This window comes from Natator depressus, chromosome 12, assembly GCF_965152275.1.
Source record: "Natator depressus isolate rNatDep1 chromosome 12, rNatDep2.hap1, whole genome shotgun sequence".
NCBI lineage: Eukaryota > Metazoa > Chordata > Testudines > Cheloniidae > Natator > Natator depressus.
The window spans coordinates 6,264,201-6,289,162 of record NC_134245.1 but is presented as its reverse complement, the minus strand read 5'-3'; the positions used below and the strand labels follow the sequence as shown (position 1 = coordinate 6,289,162).

Below are 24,962 nucleotides of genomic sequence, written 5' to 3'. Positions count from 1 at the left end.
GGGCTGTGGCGTCTGATATGCCCTTCCCCCTCACTGCCAGCAGTGAGAATGTACGGGGGACTAACTAAGAATGGAAGGGGGAGCCCTGAAGTCTGGGGACTTCTGATCGATCTGTCTGTCTTAGGGGTTTATACTGCTGCCCATTGGCACGGTGCTGTAAAATCTACAGCAGCAGCGAAGTCCCGAGTGGACTTTAGATTGCAGATCAACCCACTGGAACTGGAAAGTCCAGATCCAGATTTGGGCTGAGATTTCGAACCCCCGGACCCTGGGTGTGGTGTGGATGTGTGGGTGTTGGCTTGGGTCCCCTCTTTAATCCTATTATATGTGAGTGCTCGGTGCTATGGGGCGTTCCTGCCCCAAGGTGTTTACCAATCTGATGCAGACACCGGAGCTGTGCAAGGGGATGGGTTCTTAGCAATGGGGTGAATGTTCTGACTTAACACCATTTTCCCCTACAAAAAGGAGAGACTTCATGGAGAAGATCCGGTTCCCCGGGAAGATGGGTCTGACGGTAGCAGAATAGCTCTGATACAGCGGATGGAGGTTTGGCCGGAGATGTCCTTGCTTTCTGCTGTGTGGACAAAGCTCCATGACGCACCCTCATTCACCCCTCGGCTTGTGGGCATCTATGATGCGCTTTATTGGGCACTAAACTAAAGAAGCAAACACCATAGATCAAAATCCTGGGGCTGGTTGCCTCCCTCCTGTTTGTTCCAGCGCATTGCAGGGCTCTGAGCTCCCGCTCCCTTTTGGTGCATGCTGCAGTACTGCCAAGCCGCCATTAATCCCTGCCCCAAATCAATACTCCGCCAGGGGTGGGAGTCAGGAAAGCAAACCCATCAGAGCAGGCAGCTGGAACATGGCTCATAACAGGGCAAGTGGGAGCTGGCAAGCAGAGCCGATTGGGTCTGTGCCCTGGATCTGACTGAGCTGGGAACTGGAATGAATGCTGAGCAGGGAGGTCAGGCAGCTTAGGGGCTGGAGAAGGAGAACAGAGCAGCTTTCCCCTCGCTGCTGTGGTCCTGGGACGGACAAGGGCCAGCTTTGTTCGAAGGGGGCAGGATTCAGCCATTTCAGCAGCCGTACAGCGGAGCTGGGAGACAGAGCAGCAGATGGTGCAGGATGAAAAGCTCAGGGTGTCGTCTGGCTTGTAAACCATTCAAGTGACTCTTTGTCTGACAAGGGCTCCCCTTCCTCCCCCTCCACAGCAAGACAGATTAGGGTCAAGGGCTCTTTCTGAGGGAGAACCTGGAATTAGAGCGTCTCTAGCTCCTGCTGATTGCGATTGAGCAGGGCCAGGGCTCACTGCGTCTTTTAGCATCGTGCCTTATTGGGATTTAGCTTCCCGTTTTAACCCCACAGTCCTTGTTGTGCTATTCCAATCCCCTCATCCCACCCACCCACGTCCATGCTGGGAATGATTCTTTCTTTCTAGCAGGCTCCATTGTCTCCAGTGAGAATGATTTTCTCTAACACTAAAGTTCTTGCTGATTCTGGCTGCAGATCCTGTTTGCTAATTGCCCTAGTTTTCGTTAAAAGGGAACACTGATGGCCTGAGCCCGGCATCCTGTTCTGGAATCTGGCAACTTTCCAGTCCTCCCCCCAGGCGCTCTGGGAAAACCCCTGCCGTGGCCAGTTTGCAGCCCCGGCACATGCTGTCTTGAGGTTGTTTCCAGCCATGTGCCTGTGACCCCAAAACCCAGAGAGGCTTGGCACGGATGCCCTGAATCTGTCCTCCTGACAATGCTGCCGCCTCTCTGGTTATAGCACTGGGTACCGATGCGGGGATCGGGAGCTGGAGGAAGGTGCTGAAAGACGTGCCTGTTCCAGCCAATAACAACAGAGGCTGTCTACGATTGGCTGCTTACATTATCCTCCTCCTCCAGTAGGCAGGAATGGAGTGTTCTGATTGGCTGGCAAGGAGATCACAGTGTGGGTGTGATTGGCAATTTTCAAGGGCAAGGGAAGTGGCAGCCCTGACAAGCTTAATGCCAGCCCAGAGGGACCACCTCTAGGCAGGAGCATAAGCCAACCTGTACCAAATGGGGAGAAGTGTTCCCTGGGGGCAGGTGGGCCCGTAACTGCCTGCTGTGGGGATGCTTGTGCCTTCCTCAGGAGCAGCTGGCTGTGGCCACTGCTGGAGATGTGGGGGCTGGAGTGGGTGGAGCTGAGCAGGGCTGTGGCCCGGTCTGGCAATCTGCATGTGAAAGGGCATTTCAGACGCCATAGCCCATTCCGTTGAGACAGGCAGCGTCCCAGGCGTCATGGGGGTCTGTGAGGTGGACACCTAACCTGAGATTCTCCAGCTTATTCCACAGCAAACGCCTGCGTGATTGTGATGGCTGACTTAGGCCTGGTTTGAACCAGTGACCTAGGGATGAAGGGCCCCGTAATTGCCCTCTCTCTCTCTCTCCTAACCCTGTGCTCATCATCACTATAGTATCTGAGCAGCTCATCTCCTGGTGTTGGTTCCTCTCTTTGGAGGCCTCCATGTCTGCCATGACCCTAGGATCCTCCTCACCCTGCATCGTGACCTCCCACTGGAATTAGGGAACTCTCAACCTCTGGTGTGAGATGTGTGGGAGCAGGAAACGGGGCTGGCCCAGCCCCTGGTCAGCACCATGGGACTCCCTCGTGGTGGAAAATGAGAATGATCACGAACCATAGCATCTTCCTAGTGCAACGGCCCAGCCTTCCCTCGGGAACAGAAACATCCTATCCATGGGGCAGGAAAGGCGTGACTGTGACATTACCCAGGGTTGGGAGGCACCTCACCACCACCTGCCCTGAGCACAAGGAAATAGTGTCTGTGCCTGCTCTGGGTCAGCTCCCTGACACCTGGCAGCACAAGTGCTGCTTTGCAGGCCTCTCTGTCTCTGTGCAGGTGGCAAAAGGTGCACATCAACCCCTGCGTCATTTGCGTGTTCCCTGTATAGTCCAGCCCCTTATCCACTGGACACTCACAGACTTACCAGGCCTGCTCTTCCCAAAGGAACACCTCTCAGGGCCAGCACTTCGCGTAACCCTACAGCACTGAGATGTAGCGAAAACAAGAATAAATTTATCGTCAAAGCACAGAGATTCAAGTGAGAGTGAGTAAGAACGTTGGGAACAAGTGGTTACGTACAGAACAAAATCATAACACACTTTCTAGAGCCTAAACTTAACTAACCTGTTTTCCCCCGTCTGTTTATCGACCCAATGTTCTCTTCAGCATTCTCAACCATGCCTGGTTGAGACTCCTCTTTCATGAAGTAAAACCCGCTGCCCGTTTACTTGCTAGGCGAAGGAGGACAGAGTGTCGTCTTTGTTCCCCAGATACACTAGAGCAAACCTTGGATGTTTACCTCAGGGAAAGCCCTCCCCCCACCCGCCTCCCTACTCCCTGCAGGGTTTACTTTTAATTTTCTCTCTTTGAAATTCTTACAGTCCTTACGGGCAGTTCAGACAGGTGAGAGGAGACACGTTGTGAAACATACAATACTTAATTTATATGTCAAGAGCCAGCTAGATAAATATTTCTTATCTGAAAGAGAGCCTACCTTTCACTTTTGCTGGTGACCGGTCCCCAGACACACTCTAAGAACACAATTTTCAGTATACATACATAACTCCTCACACAGCCTCTGTACGTACATTTCACGACAATGTTGGTGACCAGTGTGACATCGGCTTTCATTTGAGACTTCACTTGACATTCTTTGGTGAACTATAATGTACATACCCGACCCAAGAGATCCCAAACTGTGACCCAACCTCTCTGCACCCCCTTGTGCTGCTTGCCAGTTGGCATTAAGAGGTTCCTGGGTCACATCAGACCCTTTGGGGTCTTTAACTTGTAAGGCACTTGGATATCATGCTGATGAGTCAGCTATAATTGCCTGGACAGTTATCCCATTATTGTCAGTAAAAACCACGCCGAGTTCAGTCCCTGTGATCTTCCCAGATCTCTTGTATCTGCTGTCAAGCTAGTGAATTGGTGCGAAATTTGCTTGTCTGCAATTTGGTGTGTGTCTCAGCATTGCTGTGATGAACCTCCCTTCACCAGATTCTCCGCTGATGTAAATTGACATCGCTCCTTTGAAGTCAATGGATCTATGGTGATTTCCACTGTCTGAGGATTTGGGCCCTGTTTCTCTGCAACTGTTGAGCTGCTAATTCAAGAAGCTTAATGGAACAGGACATTATTTCCCTGTGTACCCACTTCGGATCTTCCCATTTCATTAGGGCTTCTGGTAAATGCTAGTACTGCAGCATAGAGATCGACATTGGTGTCCCAAGGCTGCCTTGTCATGCCTTTAACTCTCTGATGGTTTAGGAAGGAGGGGGAAATTTGTTAGGTGATTAATTTTTATGAAGCTGCCGCTACTCTCTGGAGTGTCAAGAAATTGTGCTAATAAGAGCCTAATGAAGTTGACATTTACAGGAAGGATTGTGCATTGTATTGGTGCCAGGAGCTGTCACTGACTCTCTGTGTGACCGTGGGCAAGTCACTATCTCTTGTTGAGCCTCAGTTTCCCCATCTGTAAAGAGATCCTGATGATTGCCTCATTGAGGTGTTGTAAAGCTTAATTCACAAATGGGGGAAAGGCACCCTGTGCAGAGGGGGTTTAAGTAGGGATTTAGTGGGATTTAAATGGTTCAGGTGGTTTTGTGCCAGCCTTCACCATGGGGCGAACATCACCCTAATGTTTCTCAAGAGCTTTGACATCCTTGGATGGAATAGACCCTAGAAGGGCAAAAGATTATTTTTGGGTAACCTCTTTCATACATATTATGAATGTCTGAATGCGGGCGTGGTGGAGAGAGCTGGCAGGAGGTCGGTTTTCTGAGCACAGCCCCAGCGGAGAGCAGCGAGGTTCTGTGGAAGCGGAAAGTGAGGGGGATTAGAAGCAAGCCCGGAGGCAGGCTGCCACCCACAAAAGAAGGGCAGAAGAAAGTAATCCTAGTCCAGGAGAGACTGGAGATTATAGCTGAGGGGCTCCTTGCCCGTTGCTGCCAGAGTTGGGGTTGATGGCTGTGTGAGTCATGTATGCAGATGAGGTTGTGGATTTGGGATGCGGCTGTTAAAAATCCATCGCCCCTTTTCTATCTTTGGGAAGGATGTGGGGGATATTTGTGTCGATCGGATCCAATGCCATGAAAATGGTTGCTGTGTTTATGGGCATTTATGGGAGTCAGTTTGGGGAACGTCTGTAGGAGGGAAGAGTCGACAGGAGTGTGCATCTGCATGTGAGGGTACACCTGTTTTGAGCTGTAGCTTACCAAAGCTTATGCTTAAATAGATTGGTTAGTTTCTAAGGTGCCACAAGTCCTCCTGTTCTGTTTGGCAGAGTGGACACTAGAAGTGTGTAAAGGCATGGGTGTGTCAGTGCGTGAGAGTGAACGTGTGTGCTGCATGCGTGAACAGGCTTGTGTGCATGGCAGCGTACTCATGTGTGATGATGTCAGTGACAGGGGTGCATCTGTTGCAGGCAGAGTGTGTCTCTAGTGATTGCTGTCACTGGTTACTTTCATCCCAGCATGATGCATGGCCAGGCTTGCATGGCTCTGCGAGTGAGAGAGCTGGTGAGGGCAGAAGTTGCCTGGTAGAACTTTGTTATTGGTCTCCTTTTTCTTTAATAGGGTGACGCCAGGGAGGGGCAACATGTAACCCTGTCTTTTCTCTCTCTCTTCCAGGAGCATGATATCGAGACCCCATACGGGCTGCTGCATGTGGTCATTCGAGGGTCCCCAAAGGGAAATCGCCCAGCCATCCTGACCTACCATGATGTTGGACTCAACCGTAAGTGCAACCCTTCCATCCTGGCCCCAAGCTGCTAACCGTGTAGGGGAGGAGGGGGCATGATCCCATTGTCAGTCTGGTCAGTGTTATCCCCGAGGAGTCCAATGTTTCATGGCTGCGGTCATCAGCTGGCTGCCTTTGGGGTTTGGCATCAGGAATAACTAGCAGAGGTTGCGAATGCAACCTGCTGAGAGTGAGCAAACTGCTGCAGCTCCGAGGGTACTGATGGCTGGGATGTAATGTTCTCACCTTTGGGTTTCGGATCCCATTTCTAGGCAGGCTCGGGATATCTGTGGAACTCACTGCTGCAGCATGTGATTGAAGCTGAATAAGATTTACCAGAGATTTAAGAAGCTGCAATGGGGCCTAGTAGCATGGGTTCGTAGATGCTGGGGTAAAATTACAAGAGGTATTACTCTTTGTGTGCATGGTGCAAACTGATCACCAGCAGGGGGCAGGAAGTTCTCCCTCTCCCCTCCACGGCTGTGTATGACGCATGGCTAGTTATGCTGCTTGAAGGTTTTTCACCTTCCTCTAAGGAACCCATGTTGGCCACTGACAGAGGATGCGGGACAAGATGGAGCCTTGGTCTGCCCCAGTATTGGAATGTCTGTGCCTCTGTCTCCTGACACTGCAGAGGTGCCGGAGGTCACTGTGCTGCTGGAGACGGGCATGTCTACCTCGTGAATTACACCTTCTCCCAACCCTCCAGGATGATGCCAGGGAGCCCTGAGCTGCTGGGTGGTTGAACTGAGCCACCTCAGCTGTAAGGCGCCAAGTAGGGGCTGAACGCCTGTGACCTCGTTAACGTCCTCTCTGATGCTTCAAACTGGCAGGGCCGTGACATCCTAGGCAGCTGCATTTGCGCTCCATCCTGAGCTAAGCGCACTCAGGGGTCTGAATGCGGGCGTGGTGGAGAGAGCTGGCAGGAGGTCGGTTTTCTGAGCACAGCCCCAGCGGAGAGCAGCGAGGTTCTGTGGAAGCGGAAAGTGAGGGGGATTAGAAGCAAGCCTGGAGGCAGGCTGCCACCCACAAAAGAAGGGCAGAAGAAAGTAATCCTAGTCCAGGAGAGACTGGAGATTATAGTTGAGGGGCTCCTTGCCTGTTGCTGCCAGAGTTGGGGTTGATGGCTGTGTGGATCTGAGACAGCCACTGCTCCCTGATCTCAGAGCAAACCCAGATGAACTGGGAGCCAGGGGCTTTATTAGTCAGTGATGATGGGTGATGGCTCAGAGCAGCAGTCATCACGGGTGGCCCAATTGGCTTCCAACTTAAGTCCTCCAGAAATTCTGCACCTGGGGTGAAATCCTAGCATCAGGGAAGTCAAGGGAAGTTTTGTCATTGACTTCACTGGGCCCAGGATTTCACCTCTGCAATCAAGCTGCAGTCTATACTCTTGGCTGCAGAGGCAGGGAGTGCTGTCTAGTGGTGACAGCAGGGGTCCGAGGATCAGGACAGATGGGTTCTGTGACTGACACTGGGACAGAACAGTGTGTTGTGGTTAGAGGATGGAGACTGGGAGTCAGGAATTCTGGATCAGTTCTGCCACTGAATCTGTGTGCACGGGGAAAGGCCCATTTAACTCTCTGAGTTTTCCCACCTGAAGTTAAGATTATTGTTCCCATTTTTGTCTCACAAGGGTATTGTTATTTTTACTTCGATGTTTGAGAAGAAATTATTTGCACTTTCATTCTAGATCATTTTATGACCCCAAAATTTCTTTTATTTGAAATGGTCTCCCCCCGCCCCCTTCAAAATTGAAGTTTCTCACATTTCCAAATTTCACATATTTGGATGAGAAAAACTGATTTTAGAGGCAGTGACACTGTGACTTTTGAAAAACCTTTAACTGTTTGACTTAAAACGGAATCAACAATTTGAGAGTGAAAATTCTTTTTATTTATTTGTAGCAAAACCCCACCTTTCCCAGGTGCTTTGTGAAATTTGAGATAGTTTTGTAAAATCTGTTTTTTTACACAAGTCTACTTTTGAGGATTTCAGATTTTGTTGCAAATATTTTGTACAGCCCTCAACCCTGGCCCTGCCTGCCGTGCAAGGGTGAATTCCATTGAATAACACTGAGTTCCCGTTCAAAAAACTGAACAGAGGAATTTTTAAGGGCCAAGACAGTAGCTGTGAGTCCAACTGAATGTTAGTAAAGCACATTGGATGAAAGGGAAAGCATGAATTTTAGTTATTTTCTATCTATCTAGGTGTTTATATGGCCCTTAGCCCTGTAATAGCTGAGCACCTCTCAATCCTGAATGGATTTTATCCTCACAACACTCCTGTGAGGTAGGGAAGGGCTTTTATCTGCAATTTGCAGAGCAGGGACCGAGTCACAGTGATATTGCCTAGGGGCTAAAGCACTGGAATGGGAGTTGGGAGACCTGGGTTGTGTTCCCAATTCTGCCACTGGCCTGCTGGGTGACTTTAGGCAAGTCACTTTTCCCTGTGTGTACCTCACTTTCCCCATCTGTGAAATGGACATAATGAGACTGACTTCCTTTGTAAAATGCTTTGAGATCTATAGATGAAAAGTGCCATATCAGAGCAAGCTATGATGATGAAGTGATTTGCTTAAGGTGACACAAAGGGTACGTTTACACTGCAAAAATAACCCATGGCAGTAAGTCTGAGCCCAGATCAGCTGACTCGCACTCACGCTACAGGGCTAAAAATAGCAGCATAGACATTCCCACTGGGGCTGGAGCCTGGGCTCTGAGACCCACCTCTTTCGTTCAGCACCCGAGCGGGAACGTCTACACTGCTATTTTTAGCTCCATAGTGTGAGTCTCAGGACCCGAGTTAGGTGATCTGGCTTGTGAGACTTGCTGCCACGGGGAGGTCTGCAGCATAGACGTAGCCAAAGAGTCTGGCTGAGACATGATCTTTTGAGTCCCAATCCAGTCCCCTACCCACCAACCTGTCCTTCCTATCCCATTACCTTCTCCTGGTGAATTGATTATTTCTGATTACACCAAGATGGAGTTGTCTCCAGTACACAGTTCCTGATGCAGAATTGTATTAACGCAATTCCCCATACTGGAGTGTGTGTGAAATCCAGGTTCCATTGACTACAGTGGGGCCAGCATCATGACTGTAGGGCTACCAAGCTGTATCCACTGACAGTATGAATGGTTGTAGTGTGATTGGCAGCTGTGATTAACCAATCAGATTACACAGATTTGCATAAGCACCATACAGTGTTTTCTCAAACTGTGAATATACAAATCTCTCTACTCTGATTGGCTAACATCATCCCAGCATGCAGGATGGCTCCTGTAACTACTTCCAAGCTGGCGACAGGGATTTTCTCCTCCCACACTGACGTCCATGGGAGCTTTGCCAGTGAGGTCAGAGGCTGCAGGATTAGCCCCTCATGCCTGTCCCTTAGCTTCGCTGCAGTCCCTACAGCCTACCACAGCTCTTGTCCCTACAACAGCGGCTGTTTTTTACCTTCTGAGAGAATCCAAGCCCCTCCCATCCAATTCCATTGTGAAACAAAGTAGCAACAGCAAAGGGTTGCATCCATTCTGGGGAGGGTCAGCCTTGCTGAGTATAATAATGACTCAGCAATAATCCTAGCTGGGTAGGGAGCCCTGAGGATTTCAAAGTAGGGTTGGGTGATTAATAGATTTTCAGTTCTCTGGCACTTTTGAAAAACGAGAAGGCGGGGGGGGAGATTTTGTTGTGGGTTGAACCGAAAACAAACTTTTTTGAAATGCTTGCCGAATCAGAAAGTTGAAAGCCTTTTGTTCGGGAGCAGAGAGTTTCGATTTTGTCCAAACAAAATGTTTTGCTCATTTCAGTATTGACCCGTTTCAAACATTTTTGACTGCTTTTTTTAATTAAAGGGAATCTTGGACTGAAAAATCAAAACGTTTTGTTTTTAAAAAAAGTTGAAACTAACCTTTTTGGTTTTTCCACACTTTGGTTTCAGTGAAAAAAAAAAACCCCATTCGGCAAATCCAACATGAGTTTGTGAAACATTTCTGTGCCACCGAATCTGCATTTTTTTGCAGAAAAAAAGTTTTGGTTGAAAAATCTTGCCCAGTTCTACTTCAGAATTAACCCAGGATAGAATTATCACCTCCTAGACAGTGGAGACCCTCCAAAGTTGCTGTCAAAATAAAATAGTACATAGTGATTGCAACAGGCCGAGTACAGAGGAGCCCAAATCCCAAGATGGCAGATGATATTTTATGTAGGATTATAAAATCCAAAGTCTCTGAGCACATTCACATTGGATTATGTGAGACCCTTGTATATTTAAAAATCACCATCTGGCTTCTTCAAAATATATTCAACTAAGAATGGGGTAGAAACGGTCGTTTAAACCACAGTATGCAGTCATTGAGTAATCACATGGCGTTTTCCTTACCTTATAATAAATCCGTTGTTCATCCTAAATAAAAATTCCCCTGAGAAAGCCCTGCTTTGACAAAGGGAATTTCACACTGCAGTTATTTGGAAGCTAGTGAATATTGATATTAAACTCCTCCATGCCCCCTTCTATCTCTGGACTTGCTGGTGGCTGGAGTGTGGTGAATGCTGCCTTCCGTGACGGGATGTGCCAGCTAGGTTGAAATGGTTCCGATTCTGCTGCCAGTTATATGGGTGTAAATCCGTAGTACTTTTCCAATACTAATACAGTCCCAAAGCTTGCAGAAAGCAATGCCTGCCTCCAGCCAGCAACAGGGAGGAGACCTTCTTCCAAGCAGGCTGCGGATTCCAAGCTAATGGAGGCTGCAGCCGTGGAAAAGCAAACAGGAGCAGTACGGATCAGCGGCTGATTTAGGGACTGTACTGAAGCCTCAGAAGGAGGGGTGGGGTGAGGGGAGCGGTGGGGGGAGGTCTGATACACCTGGCTTATTTTTTTGCCCAGTATAACAGCACAGAGCCAGCAAACATTGTTTGATGTGATCCTGAGACACGAGGAACAAGGCTGTGCCGAATCAGCCTGCTAGTGCTTAAAAACGTTTGCCTCTCCCCAGGCATAAGCAGTAGGGGATTCTAGGGCAGAGAATCGAGATCGAGATCAGCCCTGCTTCTGGGAAAGAACAGGGGCTGCTTTCATACCCAAGAAGGCTTTTGGTGAATGCCCCATCCAGAGGGGATGCCACCGGGAAGGTCCCAAAGCCCCCATCACTTAGGAACTCTTCCCCCTCACTCACAGTGCCCCGGAGAGCCCAGCCTTGGCTTGGCTTGGCTTGTGGGGCCCATGCGTGCATCACACTGTCTTTTCCTTCTCCTCTCCGCCCACTCCATTCTTGTGAGAAGCCTGGCACCGAAGCGTACAAGAACCCTCAGAAAGCGATCCCCTGCCCGGGGCGCCCGTACCAGCACAGCAGATGGGCAGGGCGAAAGGACAGTGGGGCGCAGGCAGCCAGCCAATGCTGCTGGGTTGCCTGCGGGGAGCTGGACGGTTGGTCAGCTGTGAATTCCAGTGCCGGCAACAGGCGGTGGGTTGGGGAGCAGAGTCCTCTCCTGATCCACAGCAAGGGATGCTTTCCCCCCTGCCCTGACCCTCTGGGGAGAATGAGGGAGCGTCTCCATGACACATTTGGTTCTTTGCCAGGCTGCTGAGTCTGCTGCTGCAATGGCGATCCCAGTATACACAGCTGTGCCCTTGGAGCTGGCCTTGGGTTCGCGGCAGCCTGGGTCACGTTCAAACCGCTGGCCTAGAGCTGAATGCCGTGGTGTTCGCTGCCCGTCCACTCCGCCCCAGCTGCTTGGAGGAGCCCGGAGGTTTGTTCTTTCCCCCTGGGATCCCGGTGTGAATGTTTTCAGGGGCATTGGTGGGTTGTGTTCAGTTCTGTGGCCCAGCAAGGCCTCGCTGAGCAGTTGTGGGCATGGCAAGCTCTGGTTTGAATTGGACTTCCTCCTCAGACAAGTGACGGCTGGAAGCAAAGGGGGGGACCTTGTATTGCTCACCATGGAGCTGAGAGGGGAGCATTGATGGGATCCAAAGGGAGCCCTGCCCAGAGAAGGGCGTCCTCTCCTGTCCCCCTTGCTCAGCTGTGACAAGGAGCCCAAGGCTCCTTGGGGGGGAGTTCCTAAGTGATGGGGGCTTTGGGACCTTCCTGGTGGCATCCCCTCTGGATGGGGCATTCACCGAAGGCCTGCCAGGGTATGAAAGCAGCCCCTGCTCTTTCCCAGAAGCTGGCTGTGGCTGTGCGAAGGGAGGACTGGATGGGAGCAGAATGGATGTCACCTGATTGCAGGCTGGAGGCAAGCTGCTGCTGCAGGAAGGTCACCTTGGAAGCGCTGCAGAGGGGGGAGGGGAACAGCATGCAGGCTGGCCTGCCAGAGAGAGGGGGGATGGTAACCATCTTAACCAGCCCCGGTGAGCTGGGCATTCCCAGGCCAGGTAAGTGAGGCATACAACAGTTACGGGATGAGAGTTTTGAAAGAGCCCAGGGGGATTAGGAGCACAAGTGCAGCCCAATAGCATTTTGGTGGGACATGTGTGCCTAAGTCACTTAGATGCTTTGGAAAATCCCACGCCACGGGCCCAGTTTCGAAATGTGCTTGCCTGTAGTTAGACACCCAAACGACTAGACAGACCCCACGAACAGTGGTTTGATTCTCAGTGCCACGCAGCTCTGCAGATGCTCTGAAAATCAGGCCATTGCTGTGGGTGCCTCCGTATGGATGTAGGTGCCTGAACATGTTGGCCTTTCTGACTTGCCCAAGTCCACACGAGAAGTCAGTGGCAGAGCCTTGAGTTGAAACCTGGAATTCTGACTCTCAGACCTGTGTGCTAACCACTAGACCACATTGTCTCCCCTAGCGATGGGTGAGTAAAGCGTAGCAGGGAAAGCCCATCAGAAAGGATTCGTGTTTGTGGCCAAGAAATACAAGATGTTGAGAAGAGGACAGGCCTGCTTCTGATCTCGTTTACCCCAGGGTGAATCAGGAGTAACGCTCTCGATGTCAGCTGCGTGAGTGTGGGGCAGATGTGGAAGGCGAGTCAGGCCCATCCAGGAGTCAGATACCTGGGATACCACATCTGCTCTGCACCCCAGAGCCAGGCTAGATATTGAGAGCAGCAGCTGATGGCCAGGATTTGTCTCTCAGCGTTTGTCTCTCCATGCATTTGTTTCTTCAGCCTTCATCTTGATTAAATGTCAGCTTGACAGAATTCCATTTGTATGTTTTTACCATTGCGATGGATCGTGTCGATGTTTATTCTTAACCATTTAAAAACATTTTTCATGATTTACATTGTCACAGTTGCAGGAAATTACGGAGGGATTGGACCATGGGGAGGGGAGGGGGGGTCAGACATAGGGTGACCAGATGTCCCGATTTTATAGGGACAGTCCCGATTTTTGGGTCTTTTCCTTATATAGACTCCTATTACCCCCCACCCCCTGTCCCGATTTTTTCACGTTTGCAGTCTGGTCACCCTAGTCAGACAATTAATTACCGTAACACGTCAAAATATACCAAGTGTAAATATCCTGTTCTCAGGCAGCGTTCTTCTTACTTGGCCAGTCTGTAAATTTCTATCAGGATCGACGGAAATATTTTCATTGGTTTGCCTGTGTACGGTGAAATTGACGGTTTACCAGCATTTACTGCTAAAAATCTAATCATTCCATGCCTAATTAAATGGTTGCTGACCTTTTGCCTTTGGTCTTTTTTTCCCTTTGTCCCCCTTCCTTCCCCTGACCTTGTACAGACAAGCTGTGCTTCAACACATTCTTCAACTTCGAGGACATGCAGGAGATCACCAAGCACTTTGTGGTGTGTCACGTGGATGCACCAGGGCAGCAGGCCGGAGCGTCGCAGTTCCCACAGGGGTAGGTGCCCAAGCCCTCCCAGCCTGTCTGGGATGCTGTTCATGGAGGAGCCCAGCTCTTCATGTTCATGGTCTCTGTCTGATTTCCTGGCTCCTTTCCCTGGTTCAGAAGGTGGGTTCTCCTGCCGGGAACGCCCGGCCTGTACCAGCTGCTAGGAGGCGCTGCAGAGCAACTTGGGACTTGGCCTTCCTCATCCTGGGCCCCGCAGAGCATCCCATTTCTGAAGTGGAGTCAGGTTCCTCACCCCCTAGAAGGGTCAGGATCATGGGGACCTCCTCCTCCCGAGCACATCAGCACGGCTCCTCGCGTAGCAATAGGGAGGGCGGCTGCAAGGGGCACCAATGGGGTCCCTGGGCATGGCCCACACCCTGTGAGGGGAAATAGGAAGGGGATGGTTGTGTCTGTCCCAGAGGGGGGAAGGGAAGGGCTGTGCCCTGCTCTGGGAGGAGAGGCCAGGCAGTGGGGAGTGGGAGGGGAAGAGCTGTCTCTTCCTGCTGGGAATGTGTGTGCATAGGTGCCCAGAGCCTCTCCCAGCCCTGGCCTGGGTTCTCCAGGCCCCAAGGCCTGGGCTCCCCCTGTATGAGCACTTTGGGGCCTTGCCCCAACCCTCCTTTTCTCACTGTGTGTCCATCCTGCCCCCAGGTACCAGTTTCCATCCATGGACCAGTTGGCTGCCATGCTCCCTAGCGTGGTGCAGCATTTCGGGTAAGTGTTGGGGGCCTGTGACCTAGTGCCGTGGGGCCAGCAGGGAGGGGTGGGATGTCAAGAAAAATGCCAAGGGCAGGCAGGGGGCGTAGGGAGGCAGAAACCATGATGTGGCGTTTGGGATGCACAAGCGATGCAGGGTTGGGCCTGGCTGAAAAACAGGGATCGAAGCACCCATGCCTGCAATGCAGCACTGACAGTGCCGAGACTGACCTACGAACACCAGGGAACTCGGGCTTCCAGGCCTCACAGCTTGTTCCCTGCTCTCCTGCCTCGTCCACTTGGCTGGCGCTGGAAACAGTCAGCTCTTCGGCCATGGCTCGGCGGCCCCCAGTGAGACAGGTCAATCCCCTCCACGCCGTGGGAGAGCCGTGTGGTGCGCTACAGACTCCGCTTGCCACGGAGTCACTGCTCAGACCAGGGTCACAGGAGACTCTCGCCCTTTGTCCCCTGCTCGTGGTTTGTGCCGTCACCTTCGCGGCACGGAATAAGGGAAGCTGCTTTCTCCGTTTCAGGAGCCTAGAAATGCACCCCAGGGCCTGTCCCGTCTGGCCCAGGGGTCTGAATCCAGCCCAGGTCAGTAGTAAGCAGCTGATCGGTGCCCTGTGGTGAACAAGTTGGGAGGTCTCCAGTTCCCGCCTCACCAAAGCCACCCTGACGTCTGGCTCTAGCTGGCTTCCTTCAGGGCCCCACTCATCAGGGGACTGAACTCCCGTCTCACCGGCAGCTCAGGGGCACGTGTGCGAGGGGGTTAGCACGGCAGTTGGCCAGGTTCCTTGGGTAGCAGCCTTCTAGCGCCGAGGTGCGGTGCCAGCCCTCAGGCTGGATTTTGCGGCTCAGGACGACAGCCTGGTGACAGCCGCAGGATGCTCATATTCCCTACCAGTCTGGCCTTGATTTATCAGATGCTGCCCCTAAAGTGGGAGAGGGAAGACGGGGGCAGGTTTACTCACAGAAGAGGAGGAATGTAGTGTACAGCTGTTTCTGGCGGCTTCTAAACCACAGAACATGGAGAGCACTCTCAGAGGGCTCCCGACCTATTTAAAGGGATGCTACCCAATTCCTATAGGGTACAAGGAACTCTGTTTGACTAGGGCTTGAGAGCCAGGAAAGGAGCCCAGGATGTCGGGGGAGGGATAGCTCAGTGGTTTGAGCATTGGCCTGCTAAACCCAGGGTTGTGAGTTCAATCCTTGAGGGGGCCATTTAGGGATCTAGGGCAAACAGTGGGGATTGGTCCTGCTTTGAGCAGGGGGTTGGACTAGATGACCTCCTGAGGTCCCTCCCAACCCTGAGATTCTGTGATTTTATGTGGAGACCCAGCCAGGGTCCTGTGGGAAGATCTCCCAGGTACCGCCTCCTCTTGCCTTGGCCCCGTTTCCCTCTCTCTCTGCTGCTCCCTGTGCCCTGCCTAGAGGCTCCTTAAAAAGCCAGACTGGCCTAGCAAGGGCTATTGGGAGCTGCACAGGGACACTTCTGTCTCTGTTTCTCAGGTTCAAGTACGTGATCGGAATCGGCGTGGGAGCAGGAGCCTATGTCCTGGCCAAGTTTGCTGTAAGTGAGCCCTGGCTGGGAGCGTTCTGCAGAGTGACCCAGGATCCCATAGAGCAGGGCAGGTGTGACCCACTTCCAAGGGAGGTCACGGGGCAGAGGGAGAGCTGATCTCTCAGGCAGCAAGTCAGGCTGCTCCGTTTGCACCAGCGGGAGCTTTCTCAGGGCGTGGGGCTCATTCCTGGATGGAAGGAGTTGCAGTAATCAAGCCTGAAAGGAGGTCATCAATGTGTGGATCACTGTGGCCATGGCTGTTTCTGATAGGCTGGAATACAACTTCCTGGCCAATCAAAGCAGGTGTATTTTGCCACTGTGGCTATTTGGGTATCCAATAGCATTGAGGAGCCCCCAACAATGTCAGCACATAGCTTTGGGGTACCAGATTCTCTGAGAATTCGGGGATCTGAGAGAGGAGACAAGTGCTTCAAAGTGTGTCCTACATCTGACCAGCCAGAGCTTGGCTTAGCCAGCTGTTCTTCATCCAGCTGGTGATTTTGGCTGAGCGTTGAGAGAGCTAGGAGATGGTGCTGTTCACGTTTGATGTTCGGGAGCCATAGTCCTGGGCATATCCTGTAGGCTCTTATGAGTCACATGGACGAGAGGCTTGGACCATCTGGGGCTGTGTCCTGGAGCTGCCTGTGACAGCCCTCTGGGTTCAGGCCGACAGGAAGGGCCTCTGCCATTTCAGGGCAGTTCCTTTTATCCCTGCAGTTCCTTGGTGTAAAGAATGCAGGGAGGTGCAGCAGGGTGAACGTGGATGCCCTCCCCTTGTCTGGCGGTAGGGGACAGTTATCCACCAGAGCCATCTCTGGACCATGCCCTGCTCCCAAGCCTGGCTGGGAGGGATCCTGGCAGCCTTGTTGTAGATTCTCCGTGGGCAGAGGTGCAGAGCAGTGGTGTGCAAAGCCTTTACCTCGTTGGCACTGGTTGGCCTGTTTCGTGTCGGAAGGTGGTGGGACGGTCCATCCGAGGACGTGGTCTCCTACCCATCCCTTGCCCCTGGAGAAGTGCGTCACTGTCAGTAAAGGATCTCCACCTATGGTGAATCCACACATCTGCTAACTGCCCCCCCAGCATAGGCCTCTCCTATCGCACCAGTGCCATGAGCAATAGCCCTGTGTCTGCTTGCCTGCAGCTGATCTTCCCAGATCTGGTGGAAGGGCTCGTCCTGATGAACATCGACCCCAACGGCAAAGGCTGGATTGACTGGGCAGCCACCAAGGTGAGCAGCGTCCACCTCTCAGACTCCAGCTGGGATGCACTGGGATGAAATCACTTGGAGCGGGCGTAGGCACTGGCGGGGTCTCCTGGGGCACAGGAGAGCCGGGGCTCGGCTGTAATGAATATAAAGGGAATTCATTAATGAGGCCGCTAGACACAGACAGACCCTGTGGTTCTGTCTGGCTCCCCAGCTTGAAGGCTAACCACAGCCCATGTTGCCTGGTCTCACCACACCGTGTCTTCCTCAGGCATGGCCTTGACTGAGGCCTCTGTGCTCAGGAGAGGAGGGAGCAGGGAAGGAATAACGTGGATTGTTGAGTTTAAAATAGTCTCCTGTGGCCAAATCCTGCCTGAAAATCCCACCCATGGAGCTGCCCCAGGAGTGTGCAGGGGCTGTGCCTGCTTCCCCTAGGGCAGTGCCCCCCTGGGGGGAGAGTGCGGCGGAGCCCAGCCAGCCCTGACTAGGGGCAGGGAAGGGAGCGCCACCCAAGTCCCGCTCTGGCCCCAGCTCCACTCCGGCCCCGCCCCCAGCCCCAGCTGCAGGTCCGGCCTTGGCCTCAGCCACCAGCTGGCCCAGGCCCACTCCCAGCCATAGCTCCCAGCCCCGCTTCTGGCTGCAGCCCCTGGCTCCCGGCCCCAATCGCAGGCCTGCTCCCGGATGCGGCCGCTGGCTCCCAGCCCTGACTGCGGCCCTGCTCCTGGCCAATGCCCCAGCTGCAGCACTGACCCCACTCCCAACCATAGCCCCTAGCCCTGACTATGGCCCCGCTTCTGGCTGTGGCCCCCGACCATGGCTCCTGGGAGGGCATGGACCAGGTAAGGGGGGGCATAGACCAAAAAGTTTGGGGATTACTGCCCTAGGAGTTAAAGAAGTCAGTATCCCCAAGAAGATCAGCCCTCGGGGTCCATGGACCTGGGTAGTCCAGGGTGCAGAAGCTCCAGGCATGGGTGATCACCTCACAGCAGATACCATCATCTAGCTCTTCCCTGACCCAGCCCTGGTCTACAACAGGCTCCCGAGAGACAGGGGATGGTCTCCGACTCCTCTTCTTTTCTTTCTGCTCCGATTGGTCTGAGCCGGAGCAGCTGTTGCTCTTCCCCGCTGGCTCAACAGGTTCTGGGCTCTGGCTCCAGTGACGCCTGCCTGTCTCCAGTTAACATCGCGAGGAGGGATCCCATGGCGAAGGTGCAGGGGTGGGAGTGCGTGGTGCCTGGCGCCAGTCAGCGTAACACTTCTGGTGTTCTCTGTCCACAGCTCTCTGGCCTGACCAGCTCTTTGCCTGACACCGTGTTATCTCACCTGTTCAGCCAGGTAAGGGGGAGAGCGCTGGACACGTTCACAGCTGCCCCGCTCAGATCAGACTCTGGTGGAGAAAGGGCCAGTGTGCAATCCAGACAGAGAGTCAGCCAGCTACCAGCTGGACTGGATCAGCAACTGGGGCTGCTCTGCTGTCTCCTGGCCATACTGCTGTATGGGGGAAGAACAGGCCAAGAGATGCCTCCGTCTCTGGTCCTGTCTGTAGCTGGGCTATGCCGTGGGGAAGGAGAGCTGGCTTGAGATGCAGGCCCCCGAAGAGAGTGCAGTTGTTAGTGCTTTGCCCGCCTGTGCCCAGGATGTATAGGAGGGGCCCATCGACAACTGGATTTGTAGGGCACAACGTGGGGTGTCTCCCCCAGGATGCAGTGCTGGAGGGCCCCACAGCCCACAGTGATGCATGCTCTGCTCCCCTGGCCAGCACCCCTCTCCCAGACTGCAGCCTCTTCAGCACAAACTAGTTAGCGGGATGGGTCAGAACCAAGCCCTGGGAGCCAGCCCCAACTCTTGGAAAACTGAAGCCAGCTCTGACTCCCAGTGTCTCAAGTGGCGTCACCTTTAGAGCGGGCTGAACCCCTGTCCTGGACCCAGGCACTGTGCGATGTTCAGACTCCAGATCCCAGGTCTGCAGCTTCAGTCCCTTTCCTGGTGGCAGCCAGAGGCCAATCTCGGGAGTTCATTACGAGCACTCCCCTCCCTCAAATACAGCCCTGCAGGGTGTGAATGCTCTGCGGGCTGAGTGGCTAAGACTTAGCCCCCGCAGGGTGATCCTGGGGGAAACTGGGTCTTTTTCCTCCGTTGCACTCAGATCAGTCCCCATGCCCCGCTAGCCTGTCCCTCCATACAACACAAGCCGAGCCCTTCCTCCCTGCCATGGGCCAGCTGATCACTCGTTTCTCTCGCCCCTCCTGCTCAGGAAGAGCTGGTGAGCAACACAGAGCTGGTGCAGAGCTATCGACAGCAGATCGGGAGTGTGGTGAACCAATACAACTTGCAGCTGTTCTGGAACATGTACAACAGGTAACTGCCCCCCTCACCTCTCCGCAGTGGCACACGTCTCCACCTGGGGCAGACTGTACCACCCGGGAGGGGTTATCTCCGGGGTCATGGGCTGAAGAGCACAAGGGAGCTGGCACCTTTGGCCAGATGCAGATCCTCTGTGGTGCAGTGGAATCTCTTCCAGCTGGCTGGGGGGTCTGTGCAGCTGCCGTTGGCCTTTCACATGCAGACCCAGCAGAGGGTGGGTGCCTCACGGGGTGACCCTTTTGTGCCTCGTAGCTAATGGCCGTTGTTAGCTGGGGCATGGGTGGGGCAGGGTGGCACGGCACCGGTGTGAATGGGAGGGAGATCTCTGCTCCATCTGCCCGGGTGGCAGCTTTTGGAGATGGCAGGCAGGGGAGCTGAGGATGCCCCTGGTGCCACCAAGAGCCCAAGACCATCGGATGCAGATCATTGGTCGGGGAGCAGGAGACCCCATGCGGGTAGCCGTAGAGCCCTGCTGCTTCCGGGCCCCCTGGGGACGAGGTGCAGGAGGCCACACTCTGAGAGCTGGGGTGGTACGTGTCGTGTTGCTCCCAGTCAGGCTCCAGATCAGGATTCGCACCCAGCACCCTCACACACACAGGCCTTTGGTGAACGGCAGCCAGAGGCGTGGGAAATAGCCCCCAGCGTGTCTGGCCTTTCTAGCTTGGCCACCACCCACGGGACCGTGGCCGGAGTGGGGCTGTTTGCCTGTGAGAGGCAGGTCCTGAGCTGGGCACCCCCGTTGCTTAGGGGCTGTTGGGGTGGGAATCAAATTGCAGCTGGGTCAAGCACCACCGAAAATCCAGCTCTGACGGGAACAAATGGCGAACGTGGTGCCTGAGGCCCTGCGGGGGGGCTGTCACTGCACTCGTGTGCTTCGGGCAGTGGGCCACACAGACTGGCTGCGCTCCCAGCAGGGGAGTAGTGGGGCATGTGATCCAGCCCTGCTCTGGGCAGGTGGGGTGGCAGGGGTATGGGCTAGCCCCAGTCTGGGAAGGGGAGCAATGGGGCACATGGATAGGTCACACTCTGGCAGGGGAGTGGTGCGGTGTGCTGGCTGGCCCCACTCTGGGCAGGGCGGCTAGTTGCGACACCCAGGTAAGCCATGCTCCAGGCAGGGGGTGGTGGGAGGCATGATGCGGACCAGGCCTGCTTCGGGCTAGGGAGTAGTGGGGGCATGTAGGCTGGCCCCTCTCTCGCCTGGGGCCAGTGGGGCACACGGACCATGCTGCGAGCAGTGGGGCGGTGCGGCACGTGGGCTGGCCCCTCTCTGGGCAGTGGGACATAGGGGTAGGGTGCAAACAGGGGTGATGGGTTATGGCTGGAATCTACGATAGCCCATCTAACCAGGAAGAAGAGATGGGTGAGGCTTTTTTTAAACAACTAACAAAATCGTCCAAAGCCCAGGACTTGGTGGTGATGGGGGACTTCAACTCCCGAGACATCTGTTGGGAAAATAACCCAGCAGGGCACAGATTATCCAACATGTTCTAGGAATGCACCGGAGACCATTTTTTATTTCAGAAGGTGGAGACAGCCACCAGGGGAGAGGCTGATCTAGATTTGATTTTGACAAGTAGGGAGGAACCGGTTAAGAATGGGAAAGTGGAAAGCAACTTGGGTGAAAATGATGGTGAAATGGTAGAGTGCATGATTCTAAGGAATGGTAGGAGGGAAAACAGCCCAGTAAAGACAAAGGATTTCAAGAAGGCAGACTTCAGCAAACTCAGGGAGTAAGATGGTAAGAGCCATGGGAAGCAAGTCGAAAGGGAAAATCAGTTATTGGCAGTTTTTTAAAGAGACATTATTAAGGGCACAAGAGGAAACTATCCCCCTGCGTAGAAAAGACGGGAACTCTGGCCAGAGACCACCTTGGCCTAACCAGACCTTCAGTGAGCTGAAACTCAAAAAAGAGTCCTACAAAAAATGGAAACTATGTCAAATTATGAAGGATGAATACAAACAAACAAACAACGAGTATGTAGAGACATAATTAGAAAGGCCAAGGCACAAAACAAGATTAAGCTAGCTGGAGACCTAAAAGGTAACAAGAAAACATTCTACAAATACGTTAGAAGCAAGAGGAAGACCAAGGACAGGGTAGGCCCATTACTCAATGAGGAGGGGAGAGGAACAATAACAGAAAATGTGGAAATAATGAAAGTGCTAAATGTCTTTTTTGTTTGTTTTCACCAAAAAGGGTAGTAGCGATTGGATGTCTAACATAGTTAGCGCCAGTGAAAGTGAAGTAGAATCTGAGGCTAAAATAGGCAAAGAACAAGTTAAAAGTTACTTAGACAAGTTAGATGTCTTCAAGTCACCAGGGCCTGATGAAATACATCCCAGAATACTCCAGAAGCTGACTGAGGCGGTAACTGAGCCATCAGTGATTATCTCCAAAAACTCATGGAAGACGGGAGAGATTCCAGCAGACTGGAAAAGGGGAAATATAGGGCCCACCTATAAAAAGGGGGAATAAGGACAACCCGAGGAATTACAGACCAGTCAGCTTAACTTCTGTACCCGGAAAGATAATGGGACAAATAATCAAGCAATCAATTTGCAAACACCTAGAAGGTGATAAGTTACAGTCAGCATGGATTTCTCAAGAACAAATCATGTCAAACCAACGTAAATGCTGTTTTTGACAGGGTAACAAGCCTTGTGGATGTGGGGGGGGGGAAGCGGTAAATGTGGTATATCTTGACTTTAGTAAGGCGTTTGATACTGTCTTGCATGACCTTGTCATAAACAAACTAGGGAAATATAACCCAGATGCAGCTACTATAAGGTGGATGCAGAACTGGTTGGAAAACCCTTCCCAGAGAGTAGTTATCAGTGGTTCACAGTCAAGTTGGAAGGGCATAACAAGTGGGGTCCCACAGGGATCAGTTCTGGGTCTGGTTCTGTTCAATATCTTCATCAATGATTTAGATAATGGCATTGAGAGAACACTTAAAAAGTTTGCGGCCGATACCAAGATGGGAGGTTGCAAGTGCTTTGGAGGATAGGATTAAAATTCAGAACGATCTGGAGAAACCGGAGAAATGGTCTGAAGTAAACAGGATGAAATTCAATAAGGACAAATGCAAAGTCCTCCACTTAGGAAGGAACAATCGGTTGCACACATTCAAAATGGGAGATGACTGCCTAGGAAGGAGTATTGTGGAAAGGGATCTGGGGGTCATAGTGGATCACAAGCTAAATATGAGTCAACAGTGTAACGCTGTTGCAAAAAAAGCGAACATCATTCTGGGATGTATTAGCAGGAGTGTTGTAAGCAAGACGCGAGGAGTAATTCTTCCGCTCTACTCCTTGCTGATTAGGCCTCAACTAGAGTATTGTGTCCAGTTCTGGGCGCCACATTTCAGGAAGGATGTGGACAAATTGGAGAAAGTCCAGAGAAGAGCAACAAAAATGATTAAAGGTCTAGAAAACATGACCTATGAGGGAAGGTTGAAAGAATTGGGTTTGTTTAGTCTGGAGAAGAGAAGACTGAGAGGGGACATAACAGTTTTCAAGTACATAAAAGGCTGTTACAAGGAGGAGGGGAAAAAAATTTTTTTGTTAACCTCTGAGGATAGGACAGGAAGCAATGGGCTTAAATTGCAGCAAGGGAAGTTTAGGTTGGACATTAGGAAAAACTTCCTAACTGTCAGAGTGGTTAAGCACTGGAATAAATTGCCTAGGGAGGTTGTGGAATCTCCATCATTGGAGTTTTTAAGAACAGGTTAGACAAACACCTGTCAGGGATGGTCTAGTTATTATGTCGTCCTGCCTTGAGTGCAGGGGACTGGACTAGATGCCCTGTTGAGGTCCCTTCCAGGCCCACACTTCTGTGATTCTGTGCTCTGGGCTGGGGAATGGTGGGGTGTGCGATCCAGCCCTGCTTTGGGCAGGGGGGTGGGCCAAACCGGTCAGGCCCATTCTGGGCAGCGGGTGTCAGGCAAGTGGGTTGGCCCTCCTGCAGGCCTGGGGCCATGTGGGGTACACATGGTTGCAAGGGTAAGAGGAAGACGGCCAAGTGTCTCGTTAACCCCTCTGACACTGGGTTCGGGGAACTTAGTGCTCGTGCCAAGACTTTGCCGTTGTGATATGTGCTGGGGTTCGGAGACCATCACTCCACATTTCCATGGGTTGGGCTGGGTTCTGCTGCCCTCTTGCACCTCCATCCATGACCCTCCCCTGTCTGGATGGAGAGGAGCTTTCAGGCCGGAGAAGCTGCCAGCATGCTTTGTCTATGGGTATTCTGGGAGGTCTGCCGTTTTGCTCTGGGGCACTAACCTCTGGCCCCGCTCTCTCCCCCTCAGCCGCAGAGACCTGGACATTAACCGGCCTGGGACTGTCCCCAATGCCAAAACACTTCGGTAAGTCGCACACTGGTCCCAGTGGGGCTGAATTGCAACCGGGTGTTAAAGACCAAGCCCCTGACCACTCTCCTCCTCTTGGTGTTTCCAGCTGCCCAGTCATGCTGGTGGTGGGGGACAACGCTCCTGCTGAAGATGGGGTGGTGAGTAAAGGTTAAACCCCATGCTGCCTGCTTCTCCCCCTAGCAGGAGCGGGCATTCCTAGGGCACTGTCGTGTCCTGCCCAGACCCTCGGCATCCTGTGCCACTTTCAGGCTGTTCCAGTACACCAGCCTTCATGCTAGGGGGATTTAAACTGGCTCCCCAGACTAAGGCAGGAATCCAGATTCTCTCTCCCTGCTGCACCCCCACTCTCTTTTCTCCATTGAGCGGTTTCTCCTGTCCTCACTCCCTGAGAGTCGGTTTCTTCTCAAGCAGGTTGAAAAACAAAATTTGTTGACATTTTGATTTTCTTTTTCCTTTGCTGTATGTCCCTTTCTTCTCCCTCTCTCTCAGCATGTCTCTCTTTCTCTTCTCCCCGCTCTCCCGGGTTTTTGCAGAACAAATTCCCGTTTTCCACTGGGTTTCTCTCCCAGCACCCCTGCATGCCCCCAACCCTGCCACTTTCCCTTCTCTTCCCCCAGCTCTCTCCCCATTCTGGGCAGACACAGTAAGTCAGTCCTTCCCTACGGACACTGGGGGGCCACTGCCCCACCCTGCAGGGCACTTTTTCTCTCCAAGTCCCAGCCTCTGCCTGCATCCCAGTTTCACCCCGTGCATGCTGCAGCCACGGGGCCAAATGAGGAATCCCTCAGCTACTTTCTGGTTCTCTGTGTCTTGCTTTCTTGACCCATAAAGGAGAATTAGCTCTGGGCGCACGGAGAGAGAGGCCTGTCTGGGACAGAGTCAGAGGGTGGGGCACCCTTCAATTCATAGATCCCAGGGCCAGAGACCTTCCCCAACCTAATTCCCAGAGTAGATCCTTTAGAAAACCAGCCAATCTTGATTTAAAGTTGCCAGTGCTGGAGACTCCACCACGACCCCTGGTAAATTGTTCCAGTGGTTAAAAACGCATGCCGTGGAGGTGTGGCAGGCATCCCCGGCACGCTGCTCTCTGACCATCCTAAACCTCTCTCTTCTCCTTGACAGGTGGAGTGTAACTCCAAGCTGGATCCAGTCACCACCACATTCTTGAAGGTAAGCT

The 24,962-nt window shown here is 52.7% G+C and overlaps 1 protein-coding gene across 5 annotated transcripts in view; it reads left to right on the top strand.

The window, feature by feature from the left end:
- NDRG4 (NDRG family member 4) overlaps positions 1 to 24,962 on the top strand; it is an 85,391-nt gene that overhangs the window by 49,773 nt on the left and 10,656 nt on the right. For 4 of the 5 annotated variants that reach the window (XM_074968453.1, XM_074968452.1, XM_074968456.1 and 1 more), the window contains 10 exons: positions 5,683 to 5,788; positions 13,479 to 13,599; positions 14,242 to 14,304; positions 15,796 to 15,856; positions 16,989 to 17,075; positions 18,330 to 18,386; positions 19,306 to 19,409; positions 23,723 to 23,779; positions 23,871 to 23,922; positions 24,908 to 24,955. In XM_074968453.1, the coding sequence (XP_074824554.1) occupies positions 5,683 to 5,788; positions 13,479 to 13,599; positions 14,242 to 14,304; positions 15,796 to 15,856; positions 16,989 to 17,075; positions 18,330 to 18,386; positions 19,306 to 19,409; positions 23,723 to 23,779; positions 23,871 to 23,922; positions 24,908 to 24,955 (756 nt within the window). Of the gene's footprint in view, positions 1 to 5,682; positions 5,789 to 11,398; positions 11,540 to 13,478; positions 13,600 to 14,241; positions 14,305 to 15,795; positions 15,857 to 16,988; positions 17,076 to 18,329; positions 18,387 to 19,305; positions 19,410 to 23,722; positions 23,780 to 23,870; positions 23,923 to 24,907; positions 24,956 to 24,962 lie in introns of those variants that run through there. The other variant, XM_074968457.1, reaches the window with a different exon arrangement.